General features: G+C 36.4%; 1 protein-coding gene across 1 annotated transcript in view; it reads right to left on the bottom strand.

Annotated features, from left to right (window-relative positions):
- Positions 1-1,213: 1,213 nt before the first annotated feature.
- si:dkey-112m2.1 (transmembrane protein 132D) overlaps positions 1,214-19,540 on the bottom strand; it is a 155,762-nt gene continuing 137,435 nt past the window's right edge. The window contains 5 exon segments of the mRNA XM_046868278.1: positions 1,214-3,869; positions 3,872-4,187; positions 4,968-5,159; positions 11,105-11,372; positions 16,910-17,118. Coding sequence (XP_046724234.1) covers positions 3,130-3,869; positions 3,872-4,187; positions 4,968-5,159; positions 11,105-11,372; positions 16,910-17,118 — 1,725 coding nt within the window. The 3' untranslated portion in view covers positions 1,214-3,129.

Raw genomic sequence — 19,540 nt, forward strand, 5'->3', positions numbered from 1 at the left:
GTATTACTTTCCACCTCTGCCCCAAACACACGGCCAAGATGATAACTGCCTTGCTAAAGGTGAAGGTGATGGAGTGGCCAAGTATGTCTCCAGATCTGAACCCTACTGAGCAGCTGTGGGGCATCCTCAAGCAAAAGGTGGAGAAGCACAATGTGTCTAACATCCAGCTTGTGATGTCATAATGAAGAATTCGAAGAGGATCCTAGCAACAACCTGTGCAACTCTGGTGAATTCCATGCCCAGGAGGATTAAGGCCATGCTAGATAACAATGGTGCTCACACAAAATATTGACACTTTGAGCACAGTTTTGACATGTTCATGTAGGGTGTTTTTAAATGGTTGCTGAAATGTGAGGGGTGTGTGCATATATATATAAAAATAAATATATATATATACAGTGTATATATGTATGTATATATAATTATGTATGTATATATAATATATAATTTATTTTTTTTTTTTTTGCATGTTTGTCACACGTTAATGTTTCAGATCTTCAAATATTAGTAAAAGATAACACAAGTGAACACAACATGCAGTTTTTATATGAAGGTTTTTATTACTGAGGGAAAACAAAATTCAAAACTACATGGCCCTGTGTGAAAAGATGTTATGCATAGGACAAAAAATATATTAAAGCGGAAGTCCGTGATTCTGATAGAGTTTAGGCTAGCCAAGAAGGCTTTGCTGGCCCAACACTGGTGTCTAATGTCTGAAATTAATAGACTGGTAATGGAAAAGGTCAGGTAACTATATTGGAGCTGAAAATGTTTTGATTAATGCATTAATTAAATTGCTTGATTGTCATTTTAATTTTGGGTTATGCTTTGACTCAGATTACAGTTTGTTTTCATGGTGCACATATTTCATCAACCCAAAAAGTAGTATTAACTAAATTATCAGAGAATGACATTAATAACTAGGAAAAAATGTGTATGGTATCCAGTATTTCTTACCTTTTTTTGGTCAACAGTCCAACTCTTTAGTACTCATGGCATTTCTGGGGCACTAAAACTCTGTCTTTTAAATACATTTCTAGTCCTACATCTTAGATCTATAAAAACAATGATGCAACCCAAAACACACTGCATGCTGGGTACACTTCCTGCAGTTAGATTGATTCAGATTCTAATCACACCGATAAGGAAAACACACATCGGCATCTTGTTCATCAAGAATGAATTTAAGCAGGAAACAGTTTTGTGTGACAGAATGAAGTTTAATCTGCACGTTCATTAAAGAGACAAGAGCAAAAAATTAACTCAGCCCAAACACAGTGTCACTCAGAATCAATTCCAGACAAATGTTTTGAATGTTAAATTATTTATAAGCATTTCAGTGATTTCTGCGTTTGTGTTTGCACTTCTCATGTCCAGCATTACCTGAGGATTACATTCTAAACCACTCTTTAAGACCCAATTACCTGCAGGTAATTAGAACAGCATTAATTATGGATTTGTTTGAGATTTCTTGTGTATTTAGAGACCTGTAATGTACTTTTTGCTCCTTTTTTTTTTTTTTTTTTTTTTTTTTTTTTTTTAGTGTAGAGGGAAAAAAGATTAGAAAAGAAACACAACTGACCACAGTTACTGTTTGAGAGATTGCCGCCTGGTAAATCTGTATAACTTGATGTTACAGATTGCCAGCAGTCCCACAAGAGGCATGCTGTCAGTGTGACAGTTTCTCAACAGTCCCCTGGATTATGTACATATTCACACAGTTGGTGACAAAGGTCCCAAATTAGACATATTAAAGCCACAGTAAGCGATGCTGCTGAAGTCTTGCTAATGAAGTCCAATGTCCTTTTCCATAATCCTACCTTCTAATGACATGCACTGTGCAATGGTACAAAAATAAGAACAAAAAGGACACAACTGCATTTATTCCACACCAGAGGTTTTGCAACAGCTACACTTTGAGGTTGGAGCTAAAATTCAAAGAAAACACCAGTGTAATGTGTGTGCTGATTTGCCCTGAAATCCTAAAATTTCATTAAAACACAAATCTTTCTGAGAGCTTAATAAGATAAAGGATTAAATATTGCTAGATTTACACTGGAGTGTCTAAACATAAACAGCCAAGCTAGCTTTGTATTAGAATAAAGTGCCAAATAGAAATAAATTTTGAATTAAGTAAAAGTTACACAAAAAGACATGGATCTAGCTAGCGCCACATCATAACTTAGTCTTCTAAAGATGAAATTTTGTATAATTGATGTCAATACTTTTGCCATACCTATTTTATCAGCACAGAATGAAATGCCTGTGCTGTTTAAAGTTTCTGTTTGAAGTGTAAGTCAATAGTGATAGAGGAACTTAGAAAATGGATGTACCATTGCTTCTAATAAATCGAGTCCACTGCAATCATATTTCTCTTACAATTCTCTTACTCCATCGAACTAGCATTTCCTAGAGCTTGATTCTTTCTTGATCACTGAATTTCATATTGGCCACATATACATGTGCAAAAAAGCAGTGAAGACCGCCTCCTCAGAGAAGCTTTCTGAAGGACTGCACAGGGTTTTTTTTTTCTTAGAGCATCTATTTTTGACAACTATCTTTAAAAAAAAAAGTTACTCACAGCAGCTTCAAACCAAAGTATGAGAGTCTTTGGACAAAACGTCAACAGGCAACAACATGTACAGGAACAGGGATGTGTATAAAAATATGTAAAACCTTACTTAAAAAAGTTCTTACCTCCTCCAACCGGCAAATGTCCACTTATATACAAGTGTGTCAATTTATGGATACATTAAAGAGTCATTCTTTGATATGTGTATACATGAATTGTTTCAAATATTTATAGAATATGGAAAAATTAAAAACAAAGAAATACAGAAAACAAAATTCTTTGATACAGGGAAAAATGCATTTCTCATAGTGGGTTTTTACATATGAATTTATGTATATATGTATGTATACATATATAGTTTCACAGTTCCTGTTGGCCTTCGATCCTAATGATGAACACCTTATGATGGTTGCCATGGAAACAAGACCTGATAAATGGCCTCTCTATTCATGGTGAGATGTGAGCCGGTCGGCACCCCATTCCTTTACCCTGAAGGCATATGGGTGAAGCTACACTCTGCTTCAAAACACATAACCAAGTGCTAGAATCATGAAGTGCTATGCCACATTCTTCATGGCATTCTCATTTAGCCTCTCCATGTAGTTCCGGAGCTCTATGGAGTCCCCAAGCTCAATGTCCGGACAAACCCAATGGATATCATTGGATTTCCCTACACCTAGCGGGCTGTTACCCAAGCAGTCATTGCTCGGCTTGGAGTGGGTGAAGGTGGTAAATTTGACACGTTTCCTCTTGGTGGTAGGGGAGTTTCCTGTCTCGCTCTTGTGCTCCCGTCCTCCCTGACCTGGTACACTTTTCTGGGAAAGGAGTCCATTAAGGAGCTGACTGGCCTCCTCTAAACCCAGGTTGGAGTCTATGTTAGCGCTGACGTCATCCTGCTGTAAGCACAAGCCGGCATGGTTCTCCATTAGCTCACCTTCATGCCCCAGCCACACCCAATCATGAGCATGTGCCATGCTCTCCTGGCCCTCCAGGGGGAGCTGCTTATGTTGATACTGTAGGGCGTATGAGACGCAATTGATGAGAAACACTAAGATGGCCAGGCAAAAGACTCCCAGTAGGGCATACATGCCAATCTCAAGGTCTGTCAGGCCACGCCGAGCTTGTAGCAACTCCTCCTCTGTGGAGCGTCCATGAGGAAGTTCAGCTTGTGCTGGAAAATTTGAGAAGTCTGCTGGGATTTCTGGCCGCTTATCTCCAAGTGTAGCACTTGTTTTAATAGTTGTGGTTCCTTTGTTGACCATCCCTGCATCTGAAATGGCATCTCCATTGTAAGGGAATTAGGTCTGTGCCTTCTGTTGTCACTGTCGTCATTACGACTAAACTTGATGCGAACATTGGCACTAACTGTAGCCAGAACATTACGGCGTTTGCTTTTCTGGCATAAATCAGCTCCAGACATCTCAACACGCAGCAGCGTACCTTGACCCTCTCCTCTCACCACCACCACTGGCGACCTCCACCATGCAACCTTCTGAACAGAAACTACCCGCTCATCCAAGGATATGGCTGTCAGCGTGTAGTGTGCAGGGTCATAAAGGTCAAGAGGGGTCACAGAGCCATCACTGAAGTGCAGCCAAGCGCTGACAAGGGACTCCTGCAAATACAGACAATATTAAAATGTTATGTAAGTGAGTAAAGTTTTACTAATTCATTTGTGAGGCAGATTAAATCTAGAAGCAAAATCTCAACAGGCTTTTCCATTAAAAAAGACCTCTGTTAGAACTGTTAAAACTGAATTGTAAAAAGTCTACTCAGGCTGTCAAAGCTGAGAGAGGAGTTCATTTCCCACTCAGAAAAGAAGACATAAGGTTCTTGACTTAATCAGAAATGCCAGGAAAATCTATTTGCAAATATAGCAAATTAAATTTCTTCTCTTAACGATTACAAATATAGAAAGACAAATAATCCAAACTGCATCTTAAAAATTCACAGACAATTTAGCAGATGGCAATTCTTCAACCCATTCCTTGGAAATGTCAAGCGTTTTGGCTGCATAACACTCTGATCAGCAGTAAATCAAGTCTCCTGGCTCGTTTAATATCTATCAAACTGGAGGGGAAAGAAGACTCCTGCTGATAGAAAGGACTGGCCGAGTCAGGGTAATCAGGACTAGCGTTAACGAGCAGGAGGTATAAATTGCAGTTCCACGGCTGTGGTGATAACAAAACCACAGCTGCTCATCAGTGTGTCAGCTGTACAATGACTTGTACCTGTTGTGTTTGTGATTAGAATAATGATGGCCAAAAGAACGCAGCAAGCCAATTTCTTTGGAGTGATAAAAGGATACAAACATGATTCAAAGCAGGGTAGTTATCTGTGTATTTCAACAGATTAAAAATTCACAGAGTTTGTTTACTGAACAAATGAGGTGTACCTGTTTGAGGTTGTGCATGGTGTCCTGGGTGGTGGCTGTGGCTGCAAAGGCCCTGCTGCTGCCTAGACTGAGCTGCAGGGACAGTGAGAGGCCTGACACCAGCTGCACACCCAGATCCGTAATGCTCACTTTATCATCCAGAATTCGTACTGTCCTCTCTGCCAGAACCAAATCGGACAGTGGGGACATCACCTGGAGTAAGTGAGAAAGAAGACAGTCTAAACCACATAGGCCCAGGTGTTTCTTTTAAATACTACTCAGAGATAATATTCCTGGACATACGTCTCTTAAGTAAAGCTGTCAGAGGACATCTGTAATAACTGTAAATGATTCACTTGGAATAAGTAGTCATTAAATGTGTTTTTATGATATAAAATTTATATTAACAATGCTTACTATGCAGACCTGATTAGAATGTAAACTGATAGTTTTAAGCTCTTTAATACAGTAAGCTTTTGTTGTAGTGATAGTGTTTATGCAAGTTGTGCACAAGCATGTCTGTGTGGGATGTACTTATGCTGGGAGCTCAATAATTCATTCAAAACCCCAAAAAGCTCTTTGAGACATCCTTTAAAATGTTGTCTATATTTAATATAATTGATTCCTTAAATTGGCCAGTATTTGGTTTTCAGGTGGATTTGATGGGATATGACAGAAAACATTGAGATCTTTCTGTACATGCTGCTATAGAGTGCTTACACTGAAACACAAATCCACTTTTCCACCAGGATATAACGGCATCCTAACTAACAAATTCATTTAGATGGCATGCATATTATCTACGGTTATTTCTTCTGATCATTTAAAGCAGCGAAAAAACTTCATCAGCATCTCAAATGCTGCCTGAATGTGCAGTTAAAAATGTTTATATATACACTTACATGATGGATTCAGATTGGATTTCCAGAGACAACCCTGTCATAATTACATTAATTACCTCCATATGTATAGCGAATACAGTCTGAAATCTGGCTTTAAATTTTTACCTAAGACATGGCACAGGAACACTGTGATAAAAATAACTGCAGCTTGGAGTTCTGTAAGGAAATGACAGTTCCTTCGGCACGAAGGGCACCTCAAACCAACACCTTATTTTGAAGCACAGAAACAGCTGTGATATGCAAAGCGATGTGCAGCCTTTCCATCCTCATCAGTTAAGGCAACACCAGCTGCCTCCATACTTTCACATGTTCCACTGTCATAATGAGTGTCCCTCGTCTCTGTCAGAGACAAGCACAGCTCATACACCGCCTCCCACTTTTTCCAACACTCAGCTTCTGCAAGCTTCAGCTTCACTACTCACCAAATCTAGACTACACTCCAGCAGCATGACTGTAAATAAAAAAATAAATACAGTACATGTCGTCCAACTTCTTTACCATACTGCATACTGTCCACTGAATGTATTCAGTCATTCAGACAGAGCTGACTGAACAAGTGTGCTGCCATAAACCTTAACATGATGTTTCCATGTAAAAAAAAGAAAAATATAGATAACATGCACAAATGTTATAAATCATCCATGAATGAATCCCTTATAGAAAGACAGACAGACAGACAGACAGATAGAATTTCGGATTGTAAGGTGTGCCATTTTTTTTAAACATAATAATAATACAATTATAAATCAATAATGAAAAGCATCATTAATTAAGCTTCATAAGAACTGTTGCTTCTGTTGAAGTTCCATAAAAAATGTACTAAGGAATTAATTTAGAAACAAAAACAAGTAATACATTATTCAATACATAAAAAAGTAGGGAAAGGTATAAACATTAATAAACAATTTTTAAACTCACACAGTAGTCCCTTGAAAAAATGAATTAAATGAATTAAAATGATGAGTTTGGATAAACTGTACAGATACACTGGGGGAAAACATTATATTAACATTATATAACTTACATTTTATATTATTTTAGGCATAATTCTGTTGATTGCTATACAATTAATACAAAATTATTGAATAACCTTCAATTGTAACTGGAATGTTGGGATATATGTAGGTAGGGAAATTAACCGACTGAGTGATTTCTGTACTGTTCTTATCGTTTAAACAATAGATGAATGCATCACATAACCCTAAAACTTGAAGGTAAAAATGTGTTACCTACAAAAGAAAGCCATTTTATGCACAATTTCCTCAGCACTCATTGCAATTCCCTCTGCATTGTTTAGTGTAATTAGTCATTGTCTGTAATGAAGTGAAGGCAGCAGTGGACACTGGTGAAGGTTAATAGTGCGGCTGGTCAGAGGTGCGGATCAGAGGCTAAGTGCTCAGCTCGAGGACTCATCTATTAGGAACCATCAATAATGCTTGTGATTTACGTTCACAGCCCTCCAGATGCAGTTCCTCCATCTGGGTCTTTTTTATCTGATTTTAATTTTCACCCATTTCAGTTTAAAGATGGAGCCTCAGACCAAGCAAGGCAGAGTGTGAGGGAGGAGGAGAAGCAATTTTGCTATCAAATAAAGCATCAGAGTGAACTAACAGTACTGTCAATATTCCATTTAGGCTCCAGTACATGTATAATTTAGAGAAAGTCTAAAAAATGAGCGAGACAAGAAGTAGACAGTACTGTGAAAAAGTTTTAGGCAGATAAAATTGCTGTAAATTAAGAATTTAAAAATAGAAGATGTTTTTTTAATTATCAAAGTGGAAAGTAAATAAATGAAGAGAAATCCAATGCCTGTTAGCTGTTTCTGTTTCAGTTAATTACTGTCCTTCAACTTGATGATCATAAGCACCTGCTCGGTATCATTTGTTAATCATACACCTGTCTCAGATGCTAAAAAAATTCCTGACGTTGTGCAAGTGCTCCACCTTATTGCTCTAGTTTGACAGTACACACACACACACACACACACACACACACACACACACACACACACACACACACCTGTCACATTTTAGAGTGATTCTCCAGTTGTCTTTACACGGACAGACAGACAGCTAAGTGCTGTTGAGATGTCACTGACATCCTTTCATTTTGAACGAGAGTAAGTGCTAGGATAACTGCAACTCATTCGTCTGCCGTCTGCACACCACAGTGCATTCTGCAGTTGCTGTGCCAAGAAAATGACAAATGTAGTGTGTTTTGGCAGGAAAAAGGCAGCCATATTTATCTGAACACAGTGGAGACAAAATGCTCTCTAGTGATACTAGAGGAGAGTTGTGTTTTTGCTGCTTGCCCTCCCAGAAAGACAGAGATTGAAGGGAAAGTGTAATTAATTTAAAAATTTGGTATTGAAATACACAGGATATGAAAAATATTTTTTAAAATATAGGTACACTTTTATTTTGGTAAGTGTGTAATTAATGCATTCCCCATATTGGGGAATAATAATAATTATTTTTATTTCAGAACAAACTGTATTTTGTAAATTAACATCATCACTCATTTAAAGGCCCAAGCTGTTTTCTATCTAAAATAAATCAAAACAAAAAACTTGAATACACAGTCAAAATATGTTTGCAATGGGTTTTTTGTTAATCACCATATGGTCAAAAGTTTGTGGAAACCTAATCAACACACCCTTTTTGTGCTTTTTTTGAAATCCCATTCCAGCATCGATCCCCAAAGACTAAAATGAATAAATTGAAAAAGTTTGTCATCAAATTAAAATGCACAAGTTGAATAGTGGTGCCTTCACAGCCAAGTCTAATCCATTTTGGTACTATCTGAAATCTTTCCAAAATTTAATCACTTTATCTGCTGTTCACAATCAGACAAACGTAGACAAATTTGTTGGTACCCCTCCACAAAAAGAACCCAATTTCTCTGAAATAACTTGAAACAGACAAAAATAATTGCTGTCCAACATTAGGCTTCAAGGAAGAAGGCTGATTTGGAAAAGGAAAACACAAAACATAAAAAAAAACCAGACAAAAAAATGGTAGTTGCTAAAATGCATATTGTCAAGCCACTGGAAAAATCCCCCTTTTACAGATAAAGCAAAAGTATAGCTTTCTGGTGAGGCTCGTCAGCTGTACACAAAAATGAAGCTTTTAAAGAGTCTTAAATCTGTGCAAGGCACAATGAAATCGTAAGACTATTAAGCTATGTAACCCAGTGTCAGACACAACTGCAGCTCATGGATCCAACAGCAAAGAGACCCAAGATATACAGCTAAAAGCACTCAAGAATGGTTAAAAAACACTATTCTGAAGTGGCCTTCTGTAAGCTCTTATCTCAATCCTATCAAACATCTATGGAAAGAGTTGAAACATGAAGAGTGTAGACAGGTGCAGAATTCTCATTGAGAGCTACAGAAATTGCTTGTTTGCAGCATTTTGCTCTAAAGGCTGTGCAACAAAATATTCGGGTAAGAGTTTTTCATTTAGACCATGCCATTTTCAATTGTTTTAACATTTAAAATATTCTGTTAAATTCAAGTCTGATTTTTTTAAATATGCAATGGTGCACACCAATTACTTTTGTCAATTCCAAGGTATTTCAAATTAAATTGGGGGTTCTTCTATTTAAAGAGGGATACCAACAAAATTAAAATACATACTTTCACATTTTTACTTTTACCATAACATACTTTTACAGTAATATATAATATATTAAAAGTTTCTTGTTAAAGTCTCAGTTTTTTGTCATATTAAAAATTCAACATGAAATAGGAACCAAAATAATTCTAATAAAATAGAAGGGGATATGTTTTAGGTGAAAAAAGATAAATGAAAAATACTTTAACCCTTTTAATAATGGAGCATGTGACTGTGCTCAAACTCGTGTTCAAAATTCATTATCATACACAATCATCAATTAGGTGATTCTGACCCCCAAATGAAGCCCTCTTCTAAAATCGTTTTAATGAACTTTTATTCGACTGGTCCACAAAACCTTACCAAGCATCCACTTAACTTCATTGTCAAGTGATACAGTATAAGTCAAGAGATGACTATACACAACTTCAGATGTACACTACCAAGATATACTGTGAAGACTATCTCAACAAGTGGAGAAAATGGGGTGCTAGAGTGAGGCTAGGACATCCCACAATAAAGGACTAGATGAAAATCTTCTTTGATCAACCCTTGCAGGGCCTCTTATGAGTGGAACCTCTCACATGGCATATATATCTGCGTGGAACTTGTCTTGGAAAACCTCTGTATGACCCTGTCCACTGTACAGTAACTCAGTTTCAGGGTGTTACCAATTTTATTATAGCCTAGGCCAACTTTGTAGAAAGCAACAATTCTAATTCTCAAGTCCTCAGAGAGTTCTTTGCCATGAGGTGCAGTGTTGAACATCCAGTGGTCAGTATGAGAGAATTGTACTCAAAGCCCTAAACTGTAACTGCTCTAATACAAGATACACACATTTGTATGGTTATGTCAAGCAGACAAAAACATGAACATGATGAATAGAATATGTGGATTTGCATGGTTAAAGGACATACAGCTGTTATTACCTAGGGTGTACTCACTTTGTTGCCAGTTATTTTGACAATAATGACTGTACTGTATGTTAAGTTATTTTCAGAGGACAGTAAATCTATACTACTATACAAGCTGCACTTTGACTACTCTAAAATATATCCATGTTTTATTTCTATAGTATTGTCCTTTGAGAAGATTTACTAAAATGATTGCCAACATTTATGAGATACTGTATGTCATGGTGTGGGTGTTGTGAATAAAGTGCATAATTGCTGAAGGTAAAAACTGTGTTAATTGTATATTTAAATATAATCACAAAGAGGCAAATTATTATCATCCAATTTTTTTTTTTTTTCAGATTTTATGTTTTTAGCCACTGTGTTTCTGAACTGTAATCAAAATAAACTCCTTTTTATGCAGGTATATGTTTAAAATATCTATTTGCACAAACCAGAAAGTTATAATCTCAGTCAGTAGCTATCTATTCAATCAATGTAATCAATACAAGATGTGCAGTATGACAACAATGTTGTAGCGCACTATAGTAGAGTGAATGTAATATATTATACATAATTTAAAAATAAAATGATATGCATTCATTTATTTTCTTTATCATCACTATATTAAGTCTTTTAGAGAATAAGTATAGAAAATGAGGTTTAATAGAGTTGGGTCTGGAATTGAATCCCATAGAGGCACCTTAGATCTTAAATATTCTACAAACATGAAGTTTGTGGTGTCTCACCTGGACTTTAGTGGCTCCAGTGTTCAGCCCTGTCAGTGTTGCACCATCTGTTATTTTGGCCACTTTTGAGTCCTCCACTTTTAAGAAATCCTTCACCAACTCTGTCACATCCACCTGCCAATCACTGCCCAGTAGAAAGTCTGGTTGTCCCCGCAATTCTCCTGGCTCTGCCTCAAAGTGTGTAAGGACACGCACAGTGGTACTCTGGTACTGTGGGCCACAACCTCGATCCCGCTTGCTCCCTTCATCTTCATCATCATCTGCAGATCTGAACACAGGACACAAGTTTTTAGAAATAATTTCAAATTCTTTATTTCAGCCAATGGAATTATAATAACAACATACTTGAATGGAATTAAAAACGGATTAGGCCTTGTAGATCAGGGAAGATTTCTGACACACCAAAGTGTAGGCCTAATATTTGCCCAAAAATTTGACCAATTTGAATAATTACTGCAGGATTTGTAATGAGGTAAATTCTCACAGAAAAGATACGATATAGCAATATCTAGATATCTAAAAAATAACAGATACAAAAACAAAACAAAACAAAAAAAAAAAAACAAAAAAACAATACTCTGATTAGCCATAACATTAAAATACGTGCCTAATATAGTTTATGTCTCCTCATACTGTTAAATCAGCTCTGGCAGTTCAAGGTGTGGACTCAAAAAGACCTCTGAAAATGCGTTGTGGTATCTGCTAATTTGCTATTTTGCTAATGTGGTATCTCAGCCAAAAATAAAAAAAATACTTTGTACAATTTGCATTTCACAAGACTAATAAAATAACAGTTGTTCTCTTGTAATAACTTTAATTACAAAAGACAGACAAAAATTAACTATTGGCTGAAAGTATATTCTCGATATAAAGAGGCATGATACTGAAAAACCAAACCAAAATTAGTTTTTTATGCTGTAGAGTGTCAGGCTTGTTGGTTTAAAAATACATCAGTGGCATAAAGAAAAGAACAAAAGTGAAAAAAGTTGCTCAGCTTGCAAAATGTACAGTAGGATACAATTTACATTTTACAACTTGCCAGCCTTATTGCAGCATTTAGAAGGGGCTTCAAACACAGCAGCAGTTTTAAAGAATTAGACAGAAATGTCACAGCATGCTGTGATTAATGCTTGGGAAATTGTTTGGTTAAAGGGCGAGGAGGAGATTAGAACTCTATTTAAAACAGCATACATCCTAGTAGAAAACAAATTGGCTCATTTAGAGTTTAGCCAGCTGGAGAATTTTATCAAATAAATCACATGAAACATACATTAGTCTATGGAAGCTACCAAAATAAGCCAATTGTTCACTTAGGGATGATCGTGAAAAGTTTTAAAATCAGTTAAAGTCTTAAACTTTTTATATATGTGAAACAAACAGATAAAAAACATCCAATTTAAAATAAAAATAATATGATTATTCAACTCCCCTCTTATTTTGGTAAAATGTTAATATTAAAAAAGTATATTCAAGCAGTCATTTATGTATTTATTTTTATTTATAATTAGATGTCATGAGAACTAATTCCTACATAACATAATTCCTACTATTTAATTTATTGCAGATGTATTGCATGTACCATGCAAATGTTATGTAGCAGTGATCAATTACTTAACATGCAATTTATTTAACAGCCTTTTTGTAGATATAAAAATTTATTGAATTGCACGATTTATGGATTAATAAAATAAAACCATAACCGTAACTGTACTGCTGAACCATTTTTAAAGTCTATCAAACTAATGGAGGACATTATTTGAAGTATCGACTCCAAGCACTGAGAGAGAGAGAGAGAGAGAGAGAGAGAGAGAGAGAGAGAGAGAAAGCAATGCTGAAAATATTCATATTCATGCATTTGGGCATATTTGCTTGTTTGTTTATTTTCCAGCTTCGATTAAAATGTAATCTTAGTTTGATTACCTGTATTTTTTTCTACTGTTTTTTTGTTGTAGGATTCAGAACATAATAGAGTTCAAAATTTTGCGACTGTACAATAGACGGAATAAGTCGATAATTAAAATATATTTATCAACAACAACAAAAAACAACCTATAATTAAAAAGCAAGCACAAGTAAACTTTTGGAAATCTGCTGTGCCATAGATTATATGGACAAAAGAATTGGCTGACTTTTTTAGCCATATGTGGTTCTTTCCCAAAGTTGCATATCATAGTATAGGATGTCTTTGGCTGTGGTAGCATTATATTTTTCCTTCCTTTGAATCTGTTGCAGCATGACAATGCCCCTGTACACAAAATAAGCTCCATGAAGATAGGGTTTGCATGGGTTAGACTAGAAGAGCTCAAACCCTATTGAACACCTTTGGGATTAACTGAGTGCCCCTTTACTCAACATCAGTACTTGACTTTACTAAAAACCCTTGTAGCTAAATGACTACAATTTCGGCTTCTCCCATTAGGGGTCGCCATAGCGGATCATCCGCATGTTTGATTTGCCACGTTTTTACGCTGGATGCCCTTCCTAACACAACCCTCCCCACTTATCCGGGCTTAGGACCAGCACTAAGAGAGGCTGGGGTTGTTTCCTGACCGGGGATCGAACCCGGGCCGCAGCAGTGAAAGCGCCGCATCCTAACCACTAGACCACCAGGGGACCTTGTAGCTGAATGACTAAAGTATATCATAACAGCAAATATGGATTAAATGTGGAACGAAATGTGCAAAAAGCACAAAAGATTTTATGGACAGGTGCCTGCAAACTTTTGTCTATAAAGTGTATTTTTATTCTCATGTTGAATGCTGCGTGCAAAGTCTGAGTGTGCATAGCAGCTTATAGCACTATAGCTCATTCATAAAGGTTGTCAAGTATTTGTTTACATTGCCATGTGTATTTGGTTTTGGTTCAAAACAAAATACAACATTTTTGTCTTGTCTTAATTTTTGTTTTTGGTTGTCTCCACGTGTCATGATAATGTATTTAGGCCCCAGTATTGCTTTTTTCATTAAGGATATGCTCAGTGCTGTTTCCACAGTCATTATCAAGTCTTTAATTATTGATTGTCAGTCTGGTTTTTGAACTCATTTCTAGCTCATGCTTGCCTGATCTGGACTTTTTTGTTGTTGATTGCCTGACCCTTGACTACATCTTGACCCTGTTTGTAGATTGTTACTTGATTGCTACAGTTATTATAGACCTGCACTTGCATCTGTGCATTCTGAACAAAATACTTCTGTTAGCCACAACACATTGTCAAAAAAATCAATGGTGATCGGAATTATGAGATTGTAAACACTTTTTGCTGCTCTTAAATTTGGACAAAATATCAGTGAGTTTAATTTGTAACTGCCTTCAGTTTTTGGCAAATTAGCTCCAAAAATATTGCCTGCCAAGGGAATTCCACCTACAGGGTTTTAGAGAAGTGGGAGGACAATGATAAATCTGGATTAGGAAAGCTATAGCTTAATGTGCAGCTAATGCACCTAGAAATTTAAGCATTTTAGTCATACACAGCCACTGTGGCATGACTGCTAATAGAAACAACAACAGCTGTCATTTGCTGCACATCATATGTCAGAGCGCCCCTTAATGGAGGAGTGTGATATATATATATATATATATATATATATATATATATATATATATATATATATATATATATATATATTTGCTGCTCGTTGACTACTGAACCACGTCCTCATCCTCCATTAAAGCTGACCGGCAACCTCCGCACAGAACAGCTCATGACCAGCATATTTTTAACACAGACGGTCTTCTCCCACGTTTGTGTCTGTGTTTTGACGCTTTCCTTCACTCCTCTTACCTCTCCTTCTGTCAGTTCACTCATTTAGATGCCACATATGTGTCCAACTTCAGGACCGACATAATTCCAGACAAGCGTAATTTAAAAACATCTTATAGATGACCATGGCATGTGTCAGTATTAACCTGTCGGAGGTGACCTCCAGATCATTAAAAACCAGCCTCTGTATCTTGCCTGCTCCTCTGTCATGCCAAATCCAACACACCAGAACAGCTTACAGAGCCTGCAAAGACCTAAGGATCATTTTTATAAAGGTTCTCAGAGCAGGAAATGTTGACCTGAGGCCAGTCTCTACTGTTCTTAGTCAATACCAATCGATAAACAGTGTTCCTGTGATGTTGAGTAACGATTTTCTTTTATCGATCTCCTAAATAGTTAAGCATTTATGCATCATGGTGTCTGATTCTAATATTTTATATTACAATTAATTTCTAAAGATCCACACTGCATCCGTCCTTCTCAATGTCGATATTTTTATGATCCGGTTCTTTTCATAATGTTTCAAGCAAAATAAAGGAGATCCAAACCATCACTCTGACTGAGGAGTCAGGATTGTTTTCTAAATATTTGCTCTACATGAAATCCGTCTTGCAGTTTTCAATAGTCTCTAAATCACTTCAACCACAGGTCCAAAGAAAATGCAGGGATGGTAAATATGGACTGAATAATGAAATACAGTAATCCTGCCCCCTTCTTCTTTATAGATCAGGCAGATCATATAATCATACTTCTGGATAGAGTTCTCTTCAATTAGAAACCACTGGCTGCCACTCAGGTCGGTGCCACATGAACAGATACATGAGATTACTTTCGAGGGTTAAACTCAAGAACCATAAAGATCGATTTGAACTGTAATTAATATAAACAATTTACTACAATGGCTTAGAGCTACAATTGCCATGAACAGTTTTGCACTTAAGTGTCAATTAGTGAACAGTTGATAAACTCAAGATAGGTTCCCTATAGAGTCTGGTTGATCTCAAAGTTTCTTCCTCAGACATCTCAGGGAGTTTTTCCTTGGCACTGGTTTGCTTATTATGAATACAATTAAAGGGACAAAAATGTGAGGTTAAACAGTATAATTGTAATCTATTCAATCTTTAAAGCTGCTTTGGGACCATGATGCTGCTTTGGGACACAACGCTTTCTTTGCAGTCAGATTTATTACACAAATAAAAAAAGCAATGAGATACTAAACTTAGCGATTAAAACTGTAACCAATAAATGCGATATAGTCTATGATATTGGTGAATATTGGACCCACATTGGTTCCTCTCTCAAGTGAAATCAGGTCAAAACTGCACATATTTCTTTTCCATTTCTATCTGGTCTAACATCTGAGGTCCAAATACAGATGCAATTTCAATAATATAAAACACTGTAAGCTGTATGATTCATAGTTTGCCATGTCTTCCCACAAATGCTGGTTAAATCTCTATCATGCAAAAAAGAAGAAGTGATCCAGAAATGCCACCATCCTCTCTGGGCCAAAATGAACTGAGGCAAAGTGAAAAACTGTTCTGTGGTCAGACGAATACAAATTTACATTTTCTTTGTGGAAACCATGGATACCACATTCTCCGGACTAAAGAGTAGAGGGATCATCTGGCTTGTTATCAGCTCTTAGTTCAAATGCAATGCAATGCCGTATACTTTTAGCAATCATTCAAACCCTCAGATTGGATTTATTTTTGTTTCTGCCAACTGGCTTGCTCACTGACGTAACTTAATGTTATAACCTCTTTTAAATTGTGTACATTGTTGTTGGAAATGTTTAGAAATTGTAAAAAAAAAAACATAACTAACTAAACATGGCATGCAGTAGGAGTTTAAAAAAGGCAAAACACAACATCTGTTTCTAATATAAAGACTGGCTAAAATAATCATCCTGGTCTCCAGCTTGTCAAGAATGCATATACAGTAAGTTATACATTTATTTTTGGAGAAAGCCAGATGTGGAACTAATGATGAGAAATTCAGAAACCATTCAGAACAGAGTTCTGATGCCCAGAAATAAGCCTCACCTCTGGCTGCCCCCGGAGATGGGGATCCTCCATCCCTTGATTTGGTTGAGCTCAGGGTCGGCCATGTCGATCTGCAGGGGCAGGCGGGGCATCCACACACTCACCTCCATCTGGGTGTTCAGGTAGTTGTACGTGAAGTTCAACATCATTTTCACCCTCCCTTTTGTCTCCTTTCCATTCACATACACATAGTCGCATCTTTCAGACACCTGCACAGAGAAAATCAAATTCTCAGCATAGACATATTCGGCATTGCAGGTGACTTCAAACATCTCCATGCATTTTTCTTCAAACATATACAAAGTTATTTTTCTACACTTTATATAGAGAGATCTGGAATAAAACTTTTCATTAGTTTTTGCCGATTTTTGTACGGCAATTGCTCAACAGCAATCTCTCGACACCCTGCAATTTAATTTGGTTCGATTTCAATTTAGTGTGGCAGGATACGATTTTTCATTTCTTCTTCTGTATTTTTAGAACATAATATCACTTTTATCTATCATAAAAAATAACAGGTTGTATATTTTCACGGTGTTCCGGTGTTGTTGACATTTTTTCAATTAAGGCCAAGAACCAAATGGTGTGTCATATCACTTTTATGCTTCTACAAGACACAATTCTTAATATCATTACTTTACTTTTAGACTTAAGCTTAAGAGATGTATTTCTGTGTTAAACCTCTCTATGCTGAACATTGGTGACTGATAGATGAAAAGAAATGGAAGAAAAGTGAGAACACTGCATGTTTCAGCTCAAAACCTCAGTCTAAGTTTTACACCTAACATGTCTTTTTGTTTTTCCGGCTAGATGCTAGCTATCGAAACAAGTAATAACCCGCAGTGTGTGCTGTTGTAATAGGTTGATGTTTAATAACAAGTGATCCTTAAGTTGATCCTTACTTATATCCTCACTATATCCTGAAGTGGTTTAGTCCCTTTTATGCCACTTTCTAATGAGGAAAATAAATTAGAAAAAATGAATTGAGTATGCAGGCAATTTATGGCCAGTTTAAACTGGAAAATGGAATGGGAATGCATATGTATGTTTGTATGTATTTGTGTGTGTGTCTGTGTGTGTGTCAGAGGTCAGAGTTGCAGGTGTTCTCTAGATTAATGAACCCCAGAGGGAACAAACACACACTGTGACAAACACATGCACACACACACAAACACATAGACACACACTAATATAACACTCTATTTCCCAAACGCAACAACAATGTATTAGGAAATAATTCATGGTCTCAGCTTTTTGCCTCTGGCTGTAGAACCTGACAGCCTTTTGTTCAGTCAACAGAATCACAAGGCCAAGATGAGCAAGGTAGGAATCAAATGGGATACAGAAGAGAAGATTTATTTCTCCCATTTGTCACCACAGTGATCATCTTCCTGCTTCTGTTTCTCTACTGTGAGTTTAGGGCAATCTGCAGACGAGTGGAAATGTAGAAACATGCAATAATCTTTATAGTAAATTAAAGGCAGATTCAAATGTCAGTCTTCAACACAGCCTAGCCGTAGTTTATTCACTACATGCTTTATATTATTTCTATAGATTTACATTCAAATTTATTATTCTTATACATCAGGGTAATAATTTATCCTCCATGTAATCTTAGTGCTAGTATTTAGAATTGAGATGAGAATGTACAGTATTGAAGAGAGCTGGGTATGTCTTTAACCAGACCTCAGGGGTAACTACTGTGTTATGCACAATTCTATAATAATCTTATTTTTCTTGTGGTATGTAAAGCAAATATACAATTTTTTTGGACTTATGGATCTTTAGTTTCACATTTAGAATTAGATTTTGTGTATCTTAAATTTACTCTCTGCATAAAAGTCAGAAGTCAAAGCATAAAAAAATTATAATTTTAAATTTGTTGGCTGTAAGACGTCTCAAAAAAAGTTGGGATGGGGCAACAAAAGTCTGAAAAATAGCAAGTGCTTTAAACAGTTAGAGAAATATTTTGCAACTAATTAGGTAATTGACAACAGGTCAGTAAGATGATTGGGTATAAATAGTGTATCTTAGAGAGGCAGAGTCTCTCAGCATTAAGGATGGGGAGAATTTCTCCAATCTGTAAAAGACTGCATTTGCAAATTGTGAAACAATTTCATAATAACATTTCTCAGCATAAAATTGCAAAACAGTTGAATATCTTTTACATAACATAATATCATCAAAAGTTTTAATGAATCTGGAGAAATCTCTGTGCACAAGAGACAAGGGCGAAAATAAATGGATGGCCATGATCTTCAGGCCCTCAGGCAGCACTGCTTTTAAATTCTGATGAATTTCTGATGATTCTGTAATGTAAATCACTGTATTAACACCTCTAGAAATCATTGACTGTGAACACAGTTTGTTATGTCTTTCACAAATGCTAGTTAAATCTCTATCATGCTAAAAAAGAAGACATGATCCAGATATGCCACCATTCTCTCTGGGCCAAAGAGTTTCTAAATGTACTGAGGCAAAGTGAAAAACTGTTCTGTGGTCAGACGAATCAAAATGTACATTTTCTTTTTGGAAACCATGGATACTACGTCCTCTGGACTAAAGAGGAGAGTGATCATTTGATTTGTTATAAACTCTCAGTTCAAAGCTGCATCTCTGATGTATGGGAGT

This window comes from Silurus meridionalis, chromosome 15, assembly GCF_014805685.1.
Source record: "Silurus meridionalis isolate SWU-2019-XX chromosome 15, ASM1480568v1, whole genome shotgun sequence".
Classification (NCBI taxonomy): domain Eukaryota; kingdom Metazoa; phylum Chordata; class Actinopteri; order Siluriformes; family Siluridae; genus Silurus; species Silurus meridionalis.